Source organism: Erinaceus europaeus, chromosome 11 (genome assembly GCF_950295315.1).
Source record: "Erinaceus europaeus chromosome 11, mEriEur2.1, whole genome shotgun sequence".
Lineage (NCBI taxonomy): Eukaryota > Metazoa > Chordata > Mammalia > Eulipotyphla > Erinaceidae > Erinaceus > Erinaceus europaeus.
Window position 1 is genome coordinate 46264358 of NC_080172.1, and position 21843 is coordinate 46286200.

The 21843-nt window shown below is 40.2% G+C and overlaps 1 protein-coding gene across 1 annotated transcript in view; it reads left to right on the plus strand.

Annotated features, from left to right (window-relative positions):
* Nucleotides 1–21843, plus strand: part of LOC103127294 (titin-like) — a 132298-nt gene that overhangs the window by 93865 nt on the left and 16590 nt on the right. The window contains exons 15-17 of the mRNA XM_060202352.1: nt 1905–2183; nt 11856–12134; nt 15179–15232. Coding sequence (XP_060058335.1) covers nt 1905–2183; nt 11856–12134; nt 15179–15232 — 612 coding nt within the window. The remainder of the gene's footprint in view (nt 1–1904; nt 2184–11855; nt 12135–15178; nt 15233–21843) is intronic.

Below are 21843 nucleotides of genomic sequence, written 5' to 3' on the forward strand. Positions count from 1 at the left end.
TATGTTAAATGAGGTAAGTCAGAAATATAAAGATGAGTATGGGATGATCCCACTCATCAACAGAAGTTGACTAAGATCTGAAATGGAAACTAAAAGCAGGACCTGACCAAATTGTACGTAGGGCACCAAAGTAAAAACCCTGTGGTGAGGGGTAGACATGCAGCTTCCTGGGCCAGTGGGGGGTGGCAGTGGGTGGGACGGATGGGTCACAGTCTTTTGGTGGTGGGAATGGTGTTTATGTACACTCCTAGTAAAATGTAGTCATATAAATCACTAGTTAATTAATACGAGAGGGGGAAAATTAATTGTATGTCTCGAAGTTTTTCAAAACACAAACTGCATCTTTTCAATATATAGGCTGTGTATTTGATATGCAGACTCTCTCGAAAGCCTAGACCAAGTAGATCAGAAACATCCAATAGCACAGCTATATACAAGATACTGGGTACTGTACAGCAAACCATAACAAAAGGACTTTTCAAATTTAACCCAATTACCAAATAATGTGATGATAACATTAACTGTTGATTGTCTTTTGGAACCCTAAGACAGCAGAAACCTCACATCTCCACTATAGAGCCTCTACTTTCCCCAGTCCTGGAACCCTTGGATAGGGCCCACTTTCCCATATGCCTCTCCCAATCCTTATCAAATAATATTGCATCCGCCAATCACAACCTAACCAACGCAACGATTGCTACCTCAACATGCTTCACTTCAGACTGTGTCCAGAGACTTCACATGTGGAATGACAACCCTTCAGCTTCATTACTCGGGTGAGACCTTTCCTTTCATAGTATACTCTAATTTCATCTCAGGTGGTTCACTTTCTAACAAAGTCCCAAAACCTAGATATACACCAGTTTCTGTGAGAGAGAGCGTATCTTCACACGTATCTATAAACTACTGCAAAATACATACCTGAAAACAGAAGTACACTGGAGTTTGCAGTGAGTACCTCCCTAACACTTCCTCTCCACTATTCCAAGCTTTGGGCCCATGAATGCTCAATAATTTGTTTGGCTTCGTATGTTAACTCTCTTTTCAGTCACCAGGTTCCAGATGCCATCAGGATGCTGGCCAGGCTTCCCTGGATTGAAGACCCCACCAATGTGTCCTGGAGCTCAGCTTCCCCAGAGACACACCCTACTAGGGAAAGAGAGAGGCAGACTGGGAGTATGGACTGACCAGTCAACGCCCATGTTCAGCGGAGAAGCAATTACAGAAGCCAGACCTTCTACCTTCTGCAACCCACAATGACCCTGGGTCCATGCTCACAGAGGGATGGAGAATGGGAAAGCTATCAGGGGAGGGGATGGGATATGGAGATTGGGTGGTGGGAATTGTGTGGAGTTGTACCCCTCCTACCCTATGGTTTTGTTGATTAATCCTTTCTTAAATAAAAAAAGAAAAGAAAAGAAAAGAAAAGAAAAGAAAAGAAAAGAAAAGAAAAGAAAAGAAAGTTTGGGAGGTTGTACATCTAATATTGGTTCAAGCCTCTGCTCCCCACCTGCTTTATGAGTGGTAAAGCAGTGCTTCAGGTGACTCTCTTTCTCCTGCCCTCCATATTTTCTCCTTCCTTATCAGCTTATCTAGGTCTACATCAAAGACGAGAGAGAGAGAAAGAGAGAGAGAGAGAAGAGAGAGAGAGAGAGATTCAAAGATTCAAGCAGTGAAATTATGTATAGGACAGTTATACAGGGTTGGGGCCAGTAAATGAGAAGTGTCATCCTTGAGTAGGGACAGTTTCTAGAGGATAGGACAGAGCTAGGGAGAAAGGGCTAGTGGCTACTGGGCCACCCTAAAGTGGGGAGCAGGGCTGGAGCTCAGGCAACTCACTTATCACACAGTGGAATCCCAAGTAAACTCAAGGGCAGCTGTGACTAATTGTCTTTCTCCCTTAGTCCCTGTGACCACTCCGATTCTCATGGTGAGAACTCCTCGGACCCAGACTCTCGAGGGAGATGTGGTGACCCTCAACTGCCAAACTCAGAGAGGCTTGCCTCCCATTCACTACCATTTTTATCATGAAGGTGTAACCCTGTGGAGCACCTCAATTCTTTCCGGAGAAGGAGCTACCTTCACTTTCTCTCTGACCACAGAACATTCTGGGAACTACTACTGCACAGCCAACAATGGTTTTGGTATCCAGCACAGTGAAACTGTGAGCCTGTCAGTTGCTGGTAAGCCCTGTTACCTATACCTGACCCAGATTCCTCTCACTTACAAGGATCTCCAACTTCCACCCACTTCAACCTAATGCCCCACTAAGAAACCTTCTCATAGTACTAGCCATCCAGAACCTTGTATCTCACCCAGTCCCAGCTCAGCCAGACTCCTAAAATAGCTGGGTGCAGCACCAGTTGTAGCAAACTAGCTCATTTCCTACAATTATTTGCCAATGTCCTGCATGTTTCATCCCTAATTCAATTTCTTTTAACTCAGTTCTCAGTAGTATTTTATATTTCACCACTTAGTTCCAGGAAAGTTAATTTTTAATTTTTTTCTTTTTATTTATTTACTGGATAGTGACAGAGAGAAATTGAGAGGGGAGGGGACATAGAGAGGGAAAGAGACAGAGAGACACTTGCATTCCTGCTTTACCACTCATGAAGCTTTCCCCCTGCAGGTGGGGAAAGAGGGCTTGAACCTGGGTCCTTGTGCACTGTAATGCATGCACTCAAACAGGTGCGCCACCACCTGGCCCCTACAGCACAGTTAATTGGGATGAAATGTGGGCAAGGCTTTAGTTTCATCAGAGAAGTTTCCCCCAAGGAGACCAAGCTCTCCCTATCTAGGGAGAATCTAGGAAGGGCTGGAGGTGGAGAGAAGGGGGAAACTTCCTTTTTAGGAGCCAGCTTCTTAGTGTCCTTGGCTTTCTATGATACTTCTTTTAAATTCATTAAGGTGTCATTTAATTGTACTATGCTATGATTTTGTTAAAGTATAACATACATTCAGAAAAGTGTAATTCATAGATGTACAGCTCATGGTAGTCTAGTTATCATCAAATGGTATAGTTTTAGAAGTGAGTGAAATCGCTTTAATATAGGAAAGACCTCTTCCTGATGTCATACTCTGTCCTACTGAATTTTATTTTCACTCTACTTATTAGTTCTTTTATGTCCCCGCCCCCCGTGCTCAAATATATGCTTCCTGTGAGTAACTCGTCAGTCTTCTCTCTTCTGCATCCCTGTGCCAGCTGGCTGCCCAACACAGAATGAGCCTCAGACATCATTTGTAATTCACTGAACACAAAGTCTTTGAGGCTAAGCAGTCAAGAGTTGAATACAGAAAAGCATCTTCTTAAATCAACTGAACAAGAACAAATGAGCACTAACTATCTGATCAATTTTTGTTGAGCTGAGAAGTTTCAGAGTGAGCTATGAAGAAATCAGCAAAATAAAACACATACATATATACACAATGCATATACATAAACAAGTATTATAGGAATGTTCAAGGCTAAATACAATTTTATTCATTGTGTGTATAAATGCAAAAAAAAAGTGACTAATAAGGAAACCACTGAATTGGTGGACTCCAGAAGCAAAATTCAGAAGGAAGTTTATGGAGGTTGTATAATATTATCATGAAGAAGAAATTTAAAGTGTATCTATTTTTTATTTATAAAATGGAAATATTGATAAGACCATAGGATAAGAGGGGTACATTTCCACACAATTCCCATCACTGAAACTCTGTATCTCATCCCCTCCCTTGAGAGCTTTCCTATTCTTTTTTTAAAATTTTATTTTATTTATAAAAAGGAAACAGTGACAAAACCATAGGATAAGAAGGGTACAATTCCACACAATTGCCACCACCAGAACACTGTATCCCATCCCATCCCCTGATAACTTTCCTATTCTTTAACCCTCTAGGAGTATGGATCCAAGGTCATTGTGGGATGTAGAGGTGGTAGGTCTGGCTTCTGTAATTGCTTCCCTGCTGAACATGGGCATTGATGGGTCTATCCATACTCCCAGCATGCCTCTTTCTTTTTCTAGAAGCACAGGGTTCTGGGGAATCAGAGCTCAAGGATATATTGGTGGGGTTGTCTGTCCAGGGAAGTCTGGTTGGCATCATGCTAGCATCTGGAACCTGGTGGCAGAAAAGAGAGTTAATATGGACCTAAAGGCTGGAATAGTGCAGATGAAAAGTTGGGTGGTCTCCATTTTATAGATAGCTAGTAGGCATATTTTAGTTATATTCCAAAGGGCCTGTGGCTATAGTAGTTTGTTTTTTTTGCCAGTTTCTTACCCTTATTCAGCTTTTGCAGTCATTGCTTTGATAAGGATAGCATGGGAGTGAGTGAGGGAAGTATAACAGGAAATAGGTGAGGAGGCTATCTAAGTCTAAGTAGACACTATTTCATTATATACTTCACACTGACACACTACAGACTTATTGTGTACTTTTGATTTCAGGTATTCATTTTGCTCTAATTTATAGATACATATCAACATATGCCCTATCTCATAGGATCTGATCTATATCTTTGTTTTGGGACTTTGTTAGGAAGTGAACCACCTGGAATGGAATCCTATGAAAGAAAAAGGCTAACACAAGTAATGAGGCTGAAGGTTTGTCATTCCATGCCTATCATCTCTGGACATAGTCCAAATGAAGCATACTGAGGTTGTACTCATTGCATTGATTAGGTTGGGATCAGCAGATGCAATATTATTTGGTATGAATTGAGAGAAGCATGCAGGAAAGTGAGCCCCACTGTATAGGTTCCAGGATTGGGGAAATATAGGCTCTATAGAGGAAGTGCGAGGTACCTGCTGTCTTAGGGTTTACGAAGGCAATAATTACTGCTAGAATCTCATAATTTGGCAATTGGGTTAACTTTGAGTAATCCCTTTGTTAGGATTTGCTGTATCATACACAACATCACCATAGTTTATTTCCTTTGACATTATTTGTATATAGCTGTGCCACTGGTTGCTTCTGTACTTTGTGGTCTAAACTTTTAAGAGAGTGAACCTATCAAAGACTCAGTCTATGGTCTGTGCATTAAAAAGTTTGAGATATTCTATCAATTATTTTTCCCTCTCATGTTAATTAAAGTTATTTATATGACTACATATTAACAGGTGTTTACAAAAACCTCATTCTCTCCACCAAAACTGTGTCCCATCCCATCCCTCCCACCCCACCATCCCCCACCCCCCATCCTCCACCCCCACCCCCGCTCCATGAAGCCAAACATCCACCCTCACCATCAACCCAGGGTTTTTACTTTGGTGTCCTACTCCAAATTCAGTCAAATCCTGCTTTGAGTTTCCCTTTATGTTTTTCTTTCTCAACTTTTGTTAATGAGCTGGATCATCCCATACTCATCTTTGTCTTTCTGTTTTATCTCACTTAACATAATTTCTTCTATCTCTATCCAAGATGGGTCAGAGAAGAGGGGTTCATTGTTCTTAATAGCTGCTTAGTGTTCCATTGTATATATGTACCACAAATTTCTTAGCCACTCATCTGTTGTTGGGCACCTGGTTTGCTTCAAGGTTTTAGATATTACTAATTGTGCTGCTATGAACATAGGTGTACACATATCTTTTTGGTTGGGTGTTATGGAGTCCTTGGTGTATATCCCTAGAAGAGGAATTACTGGATCATGTGGAAGGTCCATGTCTAGCCTTGTGAGTGTTCTCCAGACTGCTCTCCACTGAGGTTGGACCAATTTATATTCCCACCAACAGTGCAGAAGGGTTCATTTATCCCCACAGCCTTACCAGCATTTGTTGCTGCTATCCTTTTTGATGTATTCCATTCTCACAGGAGTGAGGTGGTACCTCAATGTTGTCTTTATTTGCAGTTCTCTGACAATCAGCGACCTGGAGAAATTTTTCATGTGTTTGTTAGCCTTTTAGATCTCTTCTGTAGTGAATGTTCTTTTCATGTCCTCTGCCCATTTTTGGATGAAGTTATTTGCTTTTTTGTTTCCAATCTTGCTGAGCTCTTTGCATATTTTGGTGATTAGTCTTTTGTCTGATGTATGGCATATGAATATATTCTCCCTTTTTGTGAGGGGTCTCTTTGTTTGTCTAATAGTTTCTTTGGATGTGCAGAAGCTTTTCAATTTGATGTAGTCCCATTGGTTTGTTTCTGCTTTAGTCTTCCTTGCAATTGGGTTTGTATCATCAAAGATGTTCTTGAGGTTTAGGTGGGAAAGTGTTCCACCAATGTTTCCTCTAATTATTTTATAGTTTCTGGTCTAACATCCAGGTCCTTGATCCATTTGGAGTTGATTTTTGTTTCTGGTGAGATAAAGTGGTTCAATTTCATTCTTCTGCATGTTTTAACCCAGTTTTCCCAGAACCATTTATTGAAGAAAGCTTCCTTCCTCCATTAAATATTGGGGCCCTTTATTAAAGATTAGATGTCCATAGATGTGGGGGTTTATTTCTGGGCTTTCAATTCTGTTCCACTGGTCTGTATGCCTACTTTTGTTCCGGTAGCAGGACATTTTAATGATGATGGCCTTATAATATAGTTTGAGATCTGGGAGTGTAATACCTTCACTTCTGTTTATTTTCCTCAAGATTGTTTTGGCAGTTCTAGGTTTTTTTCTGGTTCCAGATAAACCATTGTAGGTTTTGTTCTATTCAATTAAAGAAGCTTGGTAGAACTTTGATGGGTATCACATTGAATTTGTATATGGCACTGTGGAGAATATTATTTTGATGGTATTAATTCTTCCAATCCATGAGCAAGGGATGTCTTTCCATGTCTTGCTATCATTTTCTATTTCCTTAAGTAGTGACTCATAGTTTTCAGTATACAAATATTTCACTTCTTTGGTCAGCTTTATTCCTAGATTTTTTTTTATTGATTTTGCTGCAAGAGTAAATGGGAGTGCTTTCTGAATATGCTTTTCTTCGGATTTAGTGTTTGCATAAAGAAATACCACTGATTTTTGTACATTGATTTTGTAGGCTGACACCTTGCTATATTGCCAAATAACTTCCAGCAGTTTTCTGCTGGTTTCTTTAGGTTTTTCTATGTATACTATCGTATCATTTCCAAATAGTGAGAGCTTGAGTACTACCCTTCAGATGTGTATTCCTTTGATTTCTTTCTCTTGCCTGATTGCTATGGCAAGAACTTCCAATAATGTTGAAAAGTAATGGTGATAATGGACATCCCTTTCTAGTCCCTGATCTGAGGGGGAATGCTTTCAACTTCTATTGAATATGATGTTGGCTGTAGGTTTACTATATGTAGATTTGACTATCTTGAGGAATTTCCCATTCATTCTCCTTTTTTTGTAATGTTTTGAGCATGAATGGGTGTTGGATTTTGTCAAATATTTTCTCTGCATCTATTGAGATAATCATGCAGTTTTTGGTTTTTCATTTATTGTTGTGGTGAATGGCATTGATTGACTTATGTATGTTGAACCAGCCTTGCATTCCTGGGATAAATTCCACTTGTTCGTAATGAACAATCTTTTTGATATACTGCTGTATCCAGTTGGCCAGGATCTTGTTTAATATTTTGGCATCTATGTTCATCAGAGATATAAGTCTGTAGTTTTCCTTTTTTGTTGTGACCCAATCTGCTTTTGGTATCATGGTGATGTTGGCTCCATAGACATTGGAAGAGAATGTTCCTCTTTCTTTGATCTTGTGGAAGAGCTTTAGAAGTGTTGGTAATAACTGTTTTCTGAAGGTTTATAGACTTTTTATAAAGCCATCTGGTCCAGGACTTTTGTGGTTATTAATAACTGTTTCGAGTTCTTTGTCCATGACTGGTACATTTAGGTATTGTAGTTATTCTTGGTTCAGTTTTTGGAAGGGCATATGTTTCTAGGAATTCTTCCATTTCTTCCAGGTTCTCTAGCTTGGTGGTGTATAGGTCTTTGTAGAAGTTTCACATGATTTATGAGTTTCTGTGGTGTCAGTTGTGATATCTCCTTTATCATTTACAATTCTATTTACTTGAGTCTTCTCTGTTTTTTAATGAGTCTGGTTAGGGATTTGTCAATCTTGTTTAATTTTCCAAAGAAACAATAATATTTGGCTTCATTGATCTTTTGTACTGTTCTCTTATTTTCGATGTTGCTTATTTCTGCTCTAATTTTAGTGATTTTCATCCTTCTGTTTGCTTTAGGGTACCTTTGTTCCTCTTCAGCTAAGTCCTTAAAGTGTGCAGTAAGGTCATTTACTTGAGCTTTTTGTTGTTCTCTAGTGTCTTCTTGTATGGCTATGAATTTCCCTCTCGGTACTGCTTTAGCTGTGTCCTAAATGTTTTAATAGCTTGTGTGTTCATTTTCATTTGTTTCCAGGAACATTTGAATTTTTTTACTTGAGTACCTCTGTGACCTAGTGGTTCTTAAGCAGCATGTTGTTGAGTTTCCAAATTCTGTGACTTTTAGTAATTTTCTGTTTGTCGTTGAATGTTACCTTTACTCCACTTTGGTCTGAGAAGATACTTGGGATAATGTCAATGCTTGAGTGTGTTGATACTGTCTTGTGGCCTAACATGTGGTCTCTCCTTGAGGATGTGCTGTGTGGATTTGAAAAGAATGTGTATTACAATTTTGGGGGGGTAAAAAAACTCTGAAAATGTCCAGGAGGTCTAGTCTGTCCATCTCCTCATTTAATTCTCTTGTTTCTTTGTTGATTCTCTGCTTTGTTGTTCTGTCTAAGTGTGAGAGTGGGATGTTAAAGTCTCCCACTATTATTGTATTACTATTGATTTATTATTGTTGTTCTTTCAGTAGGTGCTTGATATATTTAGAAGGCCCTTCATTGGGTGCATAAATGTTAATAATTGTTAAAATCTTGGTTGATTGATCCTCTAATCATTGTGTAATGGCATTGCCTATGTTTTATTACTTTATTTAATTTAAAGTCTATGGTGTCAGAGATGAAAATGGTTGTTCCTGCCTTTTTGTTTCCCATTAGCCTGTATGATAATTTTCCATCCTTTCACTTTAAGTCTGTGTTTTTCTTGTTGGGTCAGGTGGGATTCTTGCACACAGCATATGGTTGAGTTGTGTTTTCTGAACCATCCTCCCACTCTGTGCCTTTTAATGGATGAGTTTAAGCCACTGACATTTATTGATTTTTATGGATTTAGTGTATTGTAGTGCCACTACTAAAAAAAGTTTTATTTGCTCTGATATATTACAAGTAGTATGGTGATATTCTTGTTTATAAGAGATCTTTTAGAACCTATCTGAGCAGGCTTGGTGATGGTTGCCTCCTTTAACTGTTGTCAGTCTGAGAAGGTTTTGATCCCTTCATCTAGTCTGAATGAAAGTCTAGCAGGATATATTGTCCTTGGTTGAAGCCCTTTTTCATTCAGGGCTCAATAGATATCTTGTCATTCTCTTCCGCCTTTTAGAGTCTGAGTGGAGAAGTCTGCTGATAGTATTATGCGTTTTGCCCTGTATGTGACTTTTTGTTTTTCTCTTGCAGCTTTTAGGATCCTTTCTTTATCCTTATTTCTTTTTATTGTGACTATGATGCGTCTTGGTGTCTTCAGGTCTGGGTTGATTCTGTTTGGGACTCTCTGGGTCTCTTAGATCTAAATGTCCTTTCTGTTGTTTAGGTCTGAGAAGTTTTCTTCCATTATTTCCTCTAGAATTTTTACTTCCCCTTCCTCTCTTTCTTCCTCTGGTGGCCAATTATAGAAATGTTACTTCTTTTGAGATCATCCCATATTTCTCTGTTGTTGTTTTCAGTGTTTCTCAATCTCTTATTGATCTCTTTTACCTCTTTCTTAGTTTTCTCTAACTCACCCTCTGTCTGGATAATTCTGTTTTCTGCATCTGTTAGTCTGCTTTCCCTTCCCTTAGTTTCTTTTTTCAGTTCGTTTATAGTATTATCTGTTCTGCTAATTGACCTTTTAGCTCAGCTATTTCAGCTTTCAGTTCCCTAATTACCTCCAGGTAGCTAATATTTTCCTTGAGAATCTCATTTGTTGTTTCCATAATTCTGATAGGTCTTTCCTCCATAGTTGTTTTTATTTCTGTGATTAGTAGGTTTATTATTGCTTGCACACTTTTCTTATCTATGGTTACTTCTGACTTATTTGGAGTTTCTTTGGGCCCCTGTCCTGACTCATTGTGATGGCAGTTTTATTTGCTCTTGACTTAACCTTTTTTTATTATTATTGATGCGGTTTTTATTTTTCTGTTCTGTCATTATTCAGTTGTTGTGTATTGAGTATAAGCCATGCCATTCTAAAACCCTTCACAAATGCAGTCACCAACCTTAGAAATTACAATAATAGCAACTGAAGGAAGAATTAATGCAGTTCAACCAATACCAGTTATCCAAACAGCACCACCAGTCCAGGAAAATAATCACAACCAAAACCAAGAGAAAAAGAAAAAGGAAAAAAAAGGAGAGCAAGAATAGATGATTATGCAAATCTACTGTCCACTGTAATGTCTAGGGATAGCAAGGAGGCAGAAAAGAGAGATACTCACACACAGAGAGAGTCCACTCCAAGTCAGATTTATTCCACAAAATAGTTCCCAAATGAGTACCAGTGAATTAAGAAAGCAAAAGAAGAAAGAAAAGAGAGAGAGGAAAAATTCATAAAGCAAAAGAATAAAGAAGAGAGAGAGACAGGGGAGGGTGAAGAGCATTGAAAAGAGTGTTTTTGGTTTTTTTTTTTTTTTTTTAATTAGCTAGGAGGAGAAAAAAGTAAAGTGGAGTGAAGAGGACTAGAGAAACAGGTTCCTCTCACAATGGATAAGATACCCAGTCACCTATTAATTAAAAAAACAACAGTTAATTTTGGTCAACCTGAGGAAAGAGGAGGGAAAAGGGACATGTGTATATAATAATAACAGTAATAATAATAAAATAAAATAAAATATAGTAAAAAACCCTAACAGTCAGTCTGCTGCTTGGACCTTTCCAGATTGGCTACAGGTACCCTTAGCAAATACAACCAATTATAAGAAGTATCAAAAAAACCTCCAGGTAGACTTTCCCAAACAGAACTGAGGTTCTGATTGGTCAAGTATTTTGTCACACAAATAGATCGATAGCCACCTAAAAAAATGTGGGGAGTCAGGTGGTAGCGCAGCAGGTTAAGTGCACATGGCAAAAAGTGCAAGGGCAGGTGTAAGGATCCTGGTTTGAGCCTCTGGCTCCCCACTTGCAGGGGAGTCACTTCAAAGGTGGTGAGGCAGGTCTGCAGGTGTGTATCTTTCTCTCCCCCTCTCTGTCATCCCCTCCTCTCTGCATTTCTCTCTGTCCTATCCAACAGTGACAACAACAATAAAACAACAAGGGCAACAAAAGGGAATAAATAATATTTTTTTAAAGGAAAATAAAAAGAAAAAGGCTTGGAATGACACTTCTGGTGAGTCAGGAATCTTGGCAAAGAAAATAACTCAGCAGGAAGCCCCCAGCTTTCCTATTTTGATCTTTCTGGGGATATGGACCCAGGACCATTGTGGGGTGCAGAAGATGAAAGGTCTGGCTTCTGTAACTGCTTCTCCACTGATCATGGGCGTTGACAGGTTGATCTATATTTGGATTCAGTTGTGGCTTTCAAGCCTCATTTGTTTTTTATTGGACTTCTCCTTTTCCTTAATTATTCTTTTATACTTCTCACTTACTCAAGTATATGTTTTGTTATGTTTTGCTTTCAGATTCTCCAAACACATATCAGATTGATTACTGAGATCTGTTCTAAACCATATGAAGCACTATACAAATGATAGATATTTTTTTCCAAATCTGGAGAAATTAGAGTTTGATTCTGAGGAACATCATAAAAACTGAAAAAATAAATTTTCTGTTTGGAATGTCTTGGCTGTGTAAGAACATATTTAGACAATAAGAGCTGATTTATTTCTTTCTTCTCTCTAGTTCCAGTGTCCCAGCCTGCCCTCACTTTCAGGGCTCCAGGATCCCAGGATGTGGTGGGGGACAGAGTAGAGCTTCACTGTGAGGCCCAGAGAGGCTCTCCCCCCATCCTGTACTGGTTTTACCATGAGAATGTCACCCTAGGGAGCAGCTCAGCACCCTCTGGAGGAGGAGTGTCCATCAAAGTCTCTCTGACTGCAGAACATTCTGGAAACTATTCCTGCAAGGCTGAAAATAGTGTGGGAACACAACACAGTGACAGGATAATCCTCAGTGTCACAGGTGAGTCAGGACTTTCAGTTACATTACAGTTCAGGAGGGGTGTCAATTTCTCCCCAGTAGCTAAAATGCTTCTCCAGCCTCCCATGTGTCGGTCTGATGTGCTATCATCTTCCAGCTACAGAACCTTCACCTGAAAGTCTGGAACCTTCCTGTGTATTCAGGGCTTTGAGCCTTCCCACCAGTCCAATCAGGTGGATAAAAAAAATAATACACACAAAAATGCAAGTTTAAAGGTTTATAGCACAAGCTATATTCTAATATGAAATCATGTTGAGAAAGAAAAACAAAGAATTCTGAGTCTGAGTTTCTCTACTCCAAGTGTTGGTTGGTCACTTATTTTCTTTCACTGATTCTCAACAAGATTCTACTCTTGAGCTTCTTTAATTATTAGGGATATAAATGTGCTTCACCGCTGAACATGGGCGTTGACTGGGGAATTGTGCGGAATTGTACCCCTCTTATTTTATGGTTTTGTTAATGTCTCCTTTCTTAAATAAATAAAATAAATAAAAAATAAATGAATGTTCTTCACATTTACATATTAATATTCTATTACTAACGTTAGCTATGTGCATAGCCAGTTCAAATTAATCTGCAAAATAATTCCCAAAGTAGTGTGACACAGCATTAGCAGGGGTCATAGAAGGATGACACAGAATGGAAATGACCAACTGTCAACCCATTCCTTCATTTTTCTAAGCTATCCTTTGACCTCCTACTATTAAGTGTAATATCCAAAGAAAAACTGCTTCTCATAATCAGTTTTGTGACTCTTAAATGTCAAACCTCCCAACTTCTGTTTAGAGAACACTAAAGCACAGCAAAAAATATACTTAGGTCTGTTGAGATGAATGTAGTAGGTTTGACTGAAGTTGTATGATCTTACCTAAGTATGCTTTCATATATTGAACTCAATCTACATACTTTCAAAATGGGAAAATTAGACTGGATGAGGGCCATAGTCCTCTCCAGGTCTAGAATCCCACTGATGCACAAGAAATGTGGAATAACTTAGTGAAAAATCTGGAAGAAGACATGCAAATGTCATAGAAAGGCATTCCCATTCTTGGGACACATCACAGAGAATCAGGAAACTGAAATGGCATACAAATACCCTCTGAGATAATATAAAACATTTTATAGGCTTCCCTAATCTCTGTTGGTGGAGTCTATCCTAGGAATAGAATCAAACAAACAGGTTGATTTGGGGAAGCCTCTGACATTCCAGAGGCAAACAAAATTCATACTGGATCTCCCCTCCCACTTAGTTTGTCTACTTTCCCATTAGCAGGTCGTACCTACCTAGGACTACTTTCCTGAGATTCCTTTCTGGAATCATGGGGTTTATACACAGTCTTGTATGCAGTAAGTTCCTGTACTACTCATTACACATTCCTTTGTTTCTATAATTTCCTGTACATACTATTTCTACTTCTGCTGTCACATGTACAGGACTAGAATTTTGTCTGAGTCCTAGATTTAGGACACAGGTTTAGCATTACAGTAACTATCAGAACAAAGAACTTTTCTCATTATCATCACCACTATCAGTACTTTCACTTACTAGATTCACACATGTGAAGCTCTGTACTTAGAGTTGGGCATGCAGAATTTGATTTAATTTTTAATCTTTATTTATCTACTTATTTATTATTGGATAGAGACAGACAGATACTTGCAACCCTACTTTACCACTCATGAAGCTTTCTCCCTTCCAGTGGGGACCAGAAACTTGAACACTGTAAGGTCTTGTACACTGTAATGTGTTTGATTAAGAGTGGCCTGGCCCCTTGATTTAATCTTTAGGATAAGTCAGAGAGGGTGGAGATTAATCTATTTTATTTAAAGGTAAAGGAGTCAACTCACAGACACAGCTAAACCAGGTGTGTTAATCCAGGTCTAAACAGCAGTCTGGCCAGTGGTTAATGTAAGGGTATAGAATACATTTCAAATTTTTGCCATGCTTTAGTACAGAATTTTTGTTTCTAATAATCTACCATTCTGTAAAATACATGAATTGTAGTGATAAAATTAAATGGTACTAAAGGGCAACTGAACTATAAAGGTCTATTTATAACTGTATTAAGGCATTTTCTTATGCACATACTTTCAAGATGTGACCACTATAATAGTTTCATGTTTGCACTATTCTAGAAATATTCACATACATTATAAACATAAAGGAAATAACTTTTTTTATAAAAATAGTATTATTGCACATATAGTTATACAACTTACATTTTTATTTACAAAAAAAGAACTTGGATGAAGTCAATATATAAACAATAAATCCTGGATAGATTCCAAGACTTACTTCAGTAACCCAGCTTGGTTTTTCACTGGAGGGGGGGCCATAAAAGGGAGGGTGGTACATCACAGTGCCACACCATGCTTGTAAAGCTTCCCCCTTGCAGGTGTTCCCACGTAATGCTCAGTAATGTTAAGAGTTCAGACCCAGGTCTTTGAATGTGGTAAAGAATGTGCTCTACTAACTGAGTTACCTTCTGCATATTATCTAAATTTTAAATGTAGATAATCTTGTGTATAATTTTATTTGTATATATTTAGTTTACAATTAAATACTATATATACATACATACATATATATATATGGAATTGGGTGTGGTTGTTGCTGAGAGCACAGTCTCTGCTCCATGTCTCTGACATGTGCTGTGTCTGTGACCTATTTCCATCTCCCCTGGCATAGAAAGATTTGATATCATGGAGTGATCATTATAGATAGTTTGCCAGGATTGCTGGGATATACCAGTGCTTGTCTTCTAGGAACCCTTCAGACTCAGATGCCCAAGACCCCACCTATCACAATGTGCCAGCCTGGATGGAGCTGCAGCCAGTGTACAGTAATGGTAAAGGCTGAGCCCCTGCATTTGGGCCCTAGGCAGGCTTGAGAATAGGGGGTGAGGAAGGGGCTGTTCAGAGGTTCACAGGGGACATAGTCTATCCAGGGGAGGAGGAGATACAATAAGAAGGAACCTTGGAGTCCCTTCCAACTTCAACTTCTCTCTAAATTAATCTTCGAACAGGTGATGTAATATACACAGAAATCTGCAAGGGTCCAGTGAAAAATAAGCATGCAGGTGAGATCTGGGAACCTTGGACCTTCAGAATGTGGTAACCACTGCCATGAATGACTTAGGTTCAACCTGTCAGTTGGTGGGAACCAACCCTTGGGCTCCATTGGGTTTCGTAATCCTGCCCACATTATCACAGGGGCTAATCCATGATTGACATGAAATGTTGCTTCTCAGTTATCTCCAGACCACCTGAAGGCACTCTGAGTGACAAAGTGAACACCTCTAGGCAGTCACTAATTTCTTTGAAAGTCAGCATCCACTCCTGTGACATAAATCAGGACAATTGTTCCCTTCCACCAGCAGCAAAGATTCCTTCTTTTCCTCCACTGGAGCTCAGAAGGCAGATGCAGAACTTTTCTCACAGGGTTCCGGGGGTGGGGTGTTATTTTATTTGTTTATTTGGTTTTTGTTTGTTTGTTTGTTTGCTTTTTTTCTCTCTCAGCATTACTGCTGGGACTAGGTGCTGTCACTAAGAATCCACTGCTTTTGGTGGCCAGCCTTTTTTTTTTTTTTTTCATTTTATTAGATGGAACAGAGAGGAATTGAGAGGGAGAGGAGATAGAGAGGGAGAGAAAAAGATACCTGCAGACCTGCTTCACTGCTTGTGAAGCTTTCCCACTGCAGATGGGGAGCCAGGGACTCAAACCCGGGTCTTTGTACAGGTCCTTGCACTTAGTACTATGTGTACTTAACCGGGTTCACGACTGCCTGTCCTGAGATATTATCTTTTCCTACTTTATGGCTCTTTTCAAAGTCAACAATACAGCATTTCTTTGACATTCTTCCATTGTCAGCTCCCCCTCTGACCACAATGGATATATTTGTTTGAGAAAGACAAGCCAGGGCATCACTCTGGCACGTGTGATGCAAAATATTAAACTGGGAACCTCAAGCATAAAATGTTCATCAAGGAAACAATTACAGAAGACAGACCTTCCACCTTCTGCACCCCATAATAACCCTGGGTCCATACTCCCAGAAGGATAAAGACCAGGAAAGCTATCAGGGGAGGGGAGGGGATATGGAGTTCTGGTGGCTCTGGTGGTGGGAACTATGTGGAGTTATACCCCTCTTATCCTATGGTTTTTGTCAAGGTTTCCTTTTTATAAATAAAAATTAAGGAAAAAAAAAACTTCAGTGCTCTCCAGCTGTAGCTCCCTCCTTTTCTTCTTCCTCCCTTCCTTCCTTCCATCCTTCCTTCCATCCTTCCCTCCCTCCTTCCTGTCTTTTCTTTCTGTCCTTTCTTCTTCTTTTCTTTTTTAATGATCAGACCTGCAGGTAAGGACTGGGTATTTCAACCCAGGTCCTTGAGCATGGAAATACATGTGCTTTACTAGGCATGGTACCACCTGCTCCCCTTACCTCAAAGTTTTTAATCTTAATTATATCTACAAAGTTTTTTTTATATATTTCCTACACATTGATAGGTTCCTGGAGTTAGGGTGTGAGCATCTGAAGAGCACCTGCCCCTTCTGTGTCTGCCACACAGCCCCATAATTACTGTGAATGCAGACAGCAGCACTGTGCTGAGCAGCTTTGGTGATGGCCTCACTGACTACCCAGCCCTGTGGTCTATCCTTGCTCATGGCAGATGAACTGCCATGAATCGTCCCAGACCCCCCTATACTTAGGGCAGGAATATCTTTATTTTGTTCCTAACCCTTCTATATAAAATGTAATTTTGACAGTTTTATTTCTCTCTAGCTTTCTGATCTATCTTGTCTGAAGCAAAGTGAATTGTGCACCCCATCGTTCAACATAGAATAAATACTAGATCACACACAAATTCACTAATATAACTTTACAACTACCCTATAGGTAGATCATGCCTCTATTACCAAGAGACAGCCAAGACAGAAGAGCTGAATAAGACTTGCCCAAGGCCCCAGAAGCAGCATGGCTGAGTCTGGGTTCAGCCTGAGGTGGTTTGGGTCCTGAGTAGGCTCCCACATGCCCTGACTGGTTTTGCCTCCAGGCCAACTGCCCTTCCATCATGCAGTTCCAAGTTAATTATCACAACACACATGAGCTGAAAGGGAAACTTCCTCCTTTCCAGAGCCTCATGGGAGCTCAGCATTACAAAAAAAAGTACAAAGCAATAGTGAGGAGAAAAATGACTGAAGTTATGGGACTGTGAGTCTTAGAAAAGGCGCAGAGAGGATTTGGGAGACTAGGGAAACACAGTGATGCCCCCATGACACAGAAGATGAGGTGATCTCAGAGACAGCAAGGAAAGAACTGTGAGACCCTTTCCTGACTGACCACTTTCCTCCCTTCTCTCCACAGTGGCCTTTGCACCAGGGATCCTCAAAGGCAAGGTGAGCAATGTGGCCTGCCCCTTTTCCTCACAGTCCCCCACATAAGCTGCCCCTTCCCCCTCTGGGCCTCTGACCTTACCTGTGTTCTCCCCCACAATCCTCCCAGGGCTCCTCAGTCATCTACTCCCAAATGAAGTCAAATTCAACTCCAACCTCTAAGCCTCAGCAGCCAGCTCCATCAGCTTCTCACAGATGAATCCATACTGCTCCCAGAAGCTGCATCAACTTCTGATGGCCTCCTCAGAGAAAAGGGGGCATCTAATTGGGAAGACTTAAGCCATGCCAGGCCATATCCCATGGGTCTCCGTAGCAGGGGAGCTAGTACCCTGGGCTCTGCCTGACTCGTGCCCCTCTCTCACACTGCAGCTCTGCTTTTATGGGCCTGTTGCTTAGGCAGATTGCTCCCCACCTGGGGTCTACTATGACCATTAATTTCCTTGGTGGATGTCACCATGGTGACTGTTCTGAGTCCTCTTCCCATGTACACTCCAGTGTTTTCACTGTCACATACAAGGTGGGTGTCTTTCTCATCTGCTGTCTGCCTACTCTGCTGGCTGACATAGCACAGTCTGGAGACCAGAATCTGGGCTTTTGATGGATTTTCCCTATGAAGGACCTGCATTTCATACTCCCATGTCTGGCTGACACCAGGGTAACTTCTCCCCTGCCTAGGTGATAGTATCAAGCCATCCACTCAAGTAAATGGTTCTTACACCCCAGTTCTCAAATTCTCATTTTACCAGAATTAATTCAGCAAAGGTCAAGGGTAGGAAGGCCAGGATTGCCTTTAGAATGTATGTTGTAGTATAGAAGGTGCTCCGTTACTGTTTAATTGAAATGAATGAATGAGTGAATGAATAAATGAGATACTGTGAGTAGTAGTGAAACATCCATACACTCAAGCTGGCCTGTGATCCAGTGTGCTCCCTGGGAAATTCAGGAAATACTCTTCTCCCCTTTCTGAGTCAGAAATAAATGAGGTAGAGTGAGGAGAGTTCTGACATACAAGCAACTAGGGAAAGAGAGAGACAGGCTGGGAGTATGTCAGTCCCCATGTTCAGCAGGGAAGCAATTACAGAAGCCAGACCTTTTCTGCACCCCATAATGACCCTGGGTACATACTCCCACAGGGTTAAAGAATAAGAAAGCTGTCAGGGGAGGGGATGGAATATTGAGCTCTGGGGGTGGGCAATATGTGGAAAGGTAGTCCTTTTATCCTATGGTCTTGTCAATGTTTCCATTTTATAAATAAAAAAAAAAGACTTCCCAAACATGAATTTGCTTTTAAGGATCACTAAAGGGGAGTTTTTGTTAAATTGCAAGTCAGGGTGAAAGTCAGGGTGAGTTCAAGTCAGGTTGAGTTCAAGTCAGGGTGAAAGCAAAAGCTTTTCATGCCTGAGGCTCTGGGGTACCAGTCCTACCACAAGCCAGAGATGAACAGTGTTCTGGTCTTTCTATGTATCTTTCTGCCAGCATTTCTTTCTTATTAAAATAAAATAAATATAATATATAGAAAATAAAAATGGTGGTCTGGGAGATGTTGAAGTGGATAAAGCACTGGACTTTCAAGCATGAGGTCCCTAGTTCAATCCCCAGCAGCACATGTACCAGAGTGATATCTTGTTCTTTCTGTTTCTCCTTCTTTCTCATTAATAAATAAATAAAATATTTAAATAAAAAAGAAAAAAATGCATACTCTGATTCCATGAATCTTCAAGGAGGCTATGATTTCACAGATTACAGAAGTGTCCATTTGACACAGGTGATGCTGTTCATAGCAGCAAGTACTCAGATTGCCCATGTCTGCCTCAATGAGGGCCACTCATTCAGGTTACAATGCACCTTGTGCCCTCCACTGTGAATCCTACTAACGTGCTGTTTCTGAGGGAGCTACTCTGCCAAATGGTGGGTTTCACCAGCCACCTGGGTGAGGAAAAAGTAGCAATTACCATTTTTATTTCCAGATTTCAACCTTTACACTTCCCCATGCAGAGAGAATTCTTTGGTGCTGTAGACCAAACTCAGTCCAAGTTTCACTTTATATTTTCTCTTACTTTTTTTTTTTAATTCTACCTCTAAGTGAGATAATCCAGTATTTTCCCTTTTCTTTTTGAGTTATCTCACTTAACATAATGCCCTCCAGCTCCATCCAGGATAAGTAAAAAGCAAAAGTCTAGGGGAAGGAGAGTTTGGAGGGTGTGAAGAGGACCTTGTGTTCTTGATGTATTTTGATGGTAAAGACCATAGGCTGAGTATGTGTTCCTTCAGTTTAAGCACTTAAGACTTCAAGTGGTAATCAGATTGAATTTTAATAGTGGGTTCAATCTGTTAATACATTTGTAATAATTACATTATCTTTGAAATGCTGAATCTCCTAAAAGCTTAGACCAGGGAGAACAGAAGCAACCTGAGGCATTACTTTATAAGACACAGCTATATATAAATAACATCAAAGGACATAAATTGTGGTGATGTTGTGTATGATACAGCAAATCCTAACAATTAGATTTTCTTTTTTATATATATTTTTTAAGTATTTATTTTATTTATTTATTCCCTTTTGTTGCCCTTGTTGTTTTATTGTTGTAGTTATTGTTGTTGTCGTTGTTGGATAAGACAGAGAGAAATGGAGAGAGGGAGGGGAAGACAGAGAGGGGGAGAGAAAGATAGACACCTGCAGACCTGCTTCACCGCCTGTGAAGCGACTCCCCTGCAGGTGGGGTGCCGGGGTTCGAACTGGGATCCTTATGCCGGTCCTTGTGCTTTGCACCGCCTGCGCTTAACCCGCTGCGCTACAGCCCGACTCCCAACAATTAGATTTTCAAAGTTAACCCGATTGCCAAATAGTTTGTTTATCATAATAGCTATCTATTGCTTTCATAAATCCTGATAGCAGGACCCCCCCACACACACTTCCTATATAAATCCGATATTTCCCCCAGTCCTGGAACCTCTAGGGTGGGGCTCACTTTCTTGCATGCTTCTCTCAACCAACTGATACTGCATCTAATAATCCCAACCCAATCAATGCAACCAGTACCACCTCAGCATGCTTCACTTCGGACTGTGTCTAGAGATGTCAGTTGTGGAATGTCAACACTTTAACCTCATTACTTGGATGAGACCTTTCTCATAGGACTCCTTAATTCCATTTCAGTGGTTCGCTTCCTAACAAAGCCCCCAAATCTAGATATAGACCAGATTCCATGAGATTGGGCATAAGTACACATGTATCCATAAATTAGGGCAAAATATATACCTGAAAGAAAAAGTGCACAGTAGTTTTCAGTGAGTCAATAAATGAAGCAAGCAAGTAGAAAGACCTAAAAAGGTACCATAAAGTTCCTAATGCAATATTTTCTCCTTAGACCTAGATACCTTCCCCACCTACTATTACACTTCTCTCAGTCATTCCAAAGCTAACCTTATGAAATAAGTACTAAAGCTGAATAAGGACAAGAGACTGGTGTACTTTAATGATGACTCTTTAGTCACTACCATACCCACCCCATCATCTGGGGCCCTAGTTGGGGAGTGCTGAGACTCCCAAACAGACATGATGGGCCTACACCTCAAGCAGATGTCTCTCTCCATTGTTACTGATCATTTCCATCAGGAACAATGCAATAGACCCCTTTGTGGGCCCCCATAGGACCTTGCCCTCAATGTGGATCAACAACTGTAGAGAATGTTCCATTCTCCAAAGGGAGGCTGGACAACATATTCTATCTTCCACCTGGGAAAGATGGACCCTGAAATCGGGGCAGCTTGGGACATTCCTACTCATGACCACAGAGTATGAGCTCAGACCTACAGGGATGCAGAGGATACATAGGCTCCTCAGCTGAATATGGGCCCCAGACCAGATCAAATCAATGGGGTTTACAGTCAACAATATTTAATACATCTTTCCCATATTTGGGAGCTAGTCTCTTCCATGACTCAGTTAACTAGTCCTTTTTTCCAGCTATGACATCATCTCCCCAGACAATAAGTTAGGTCCACCTACATATCAGATGTCAGACTCAGGAAAGAACTAGTATAGGCATGGGCCCTTTGGAATATAACTAAAATAGGCCTACTAGCTAGCTACAAAACAGAGACCCCAAATATTCATCTGCAATATTTCAGCCTTTAGGTTCATGATTAGTCAAAATTTTTGGCTTTATTTTTTTAAATTTTTTATTTATAAAAAGGAAACATTGACTAAACCATAGGATAAGAGGGGTACAACTCCGCACAATTCCCACCACCAGAACTCTATATTCCATCCCCTCCCCTGATAGCTTTCCCATT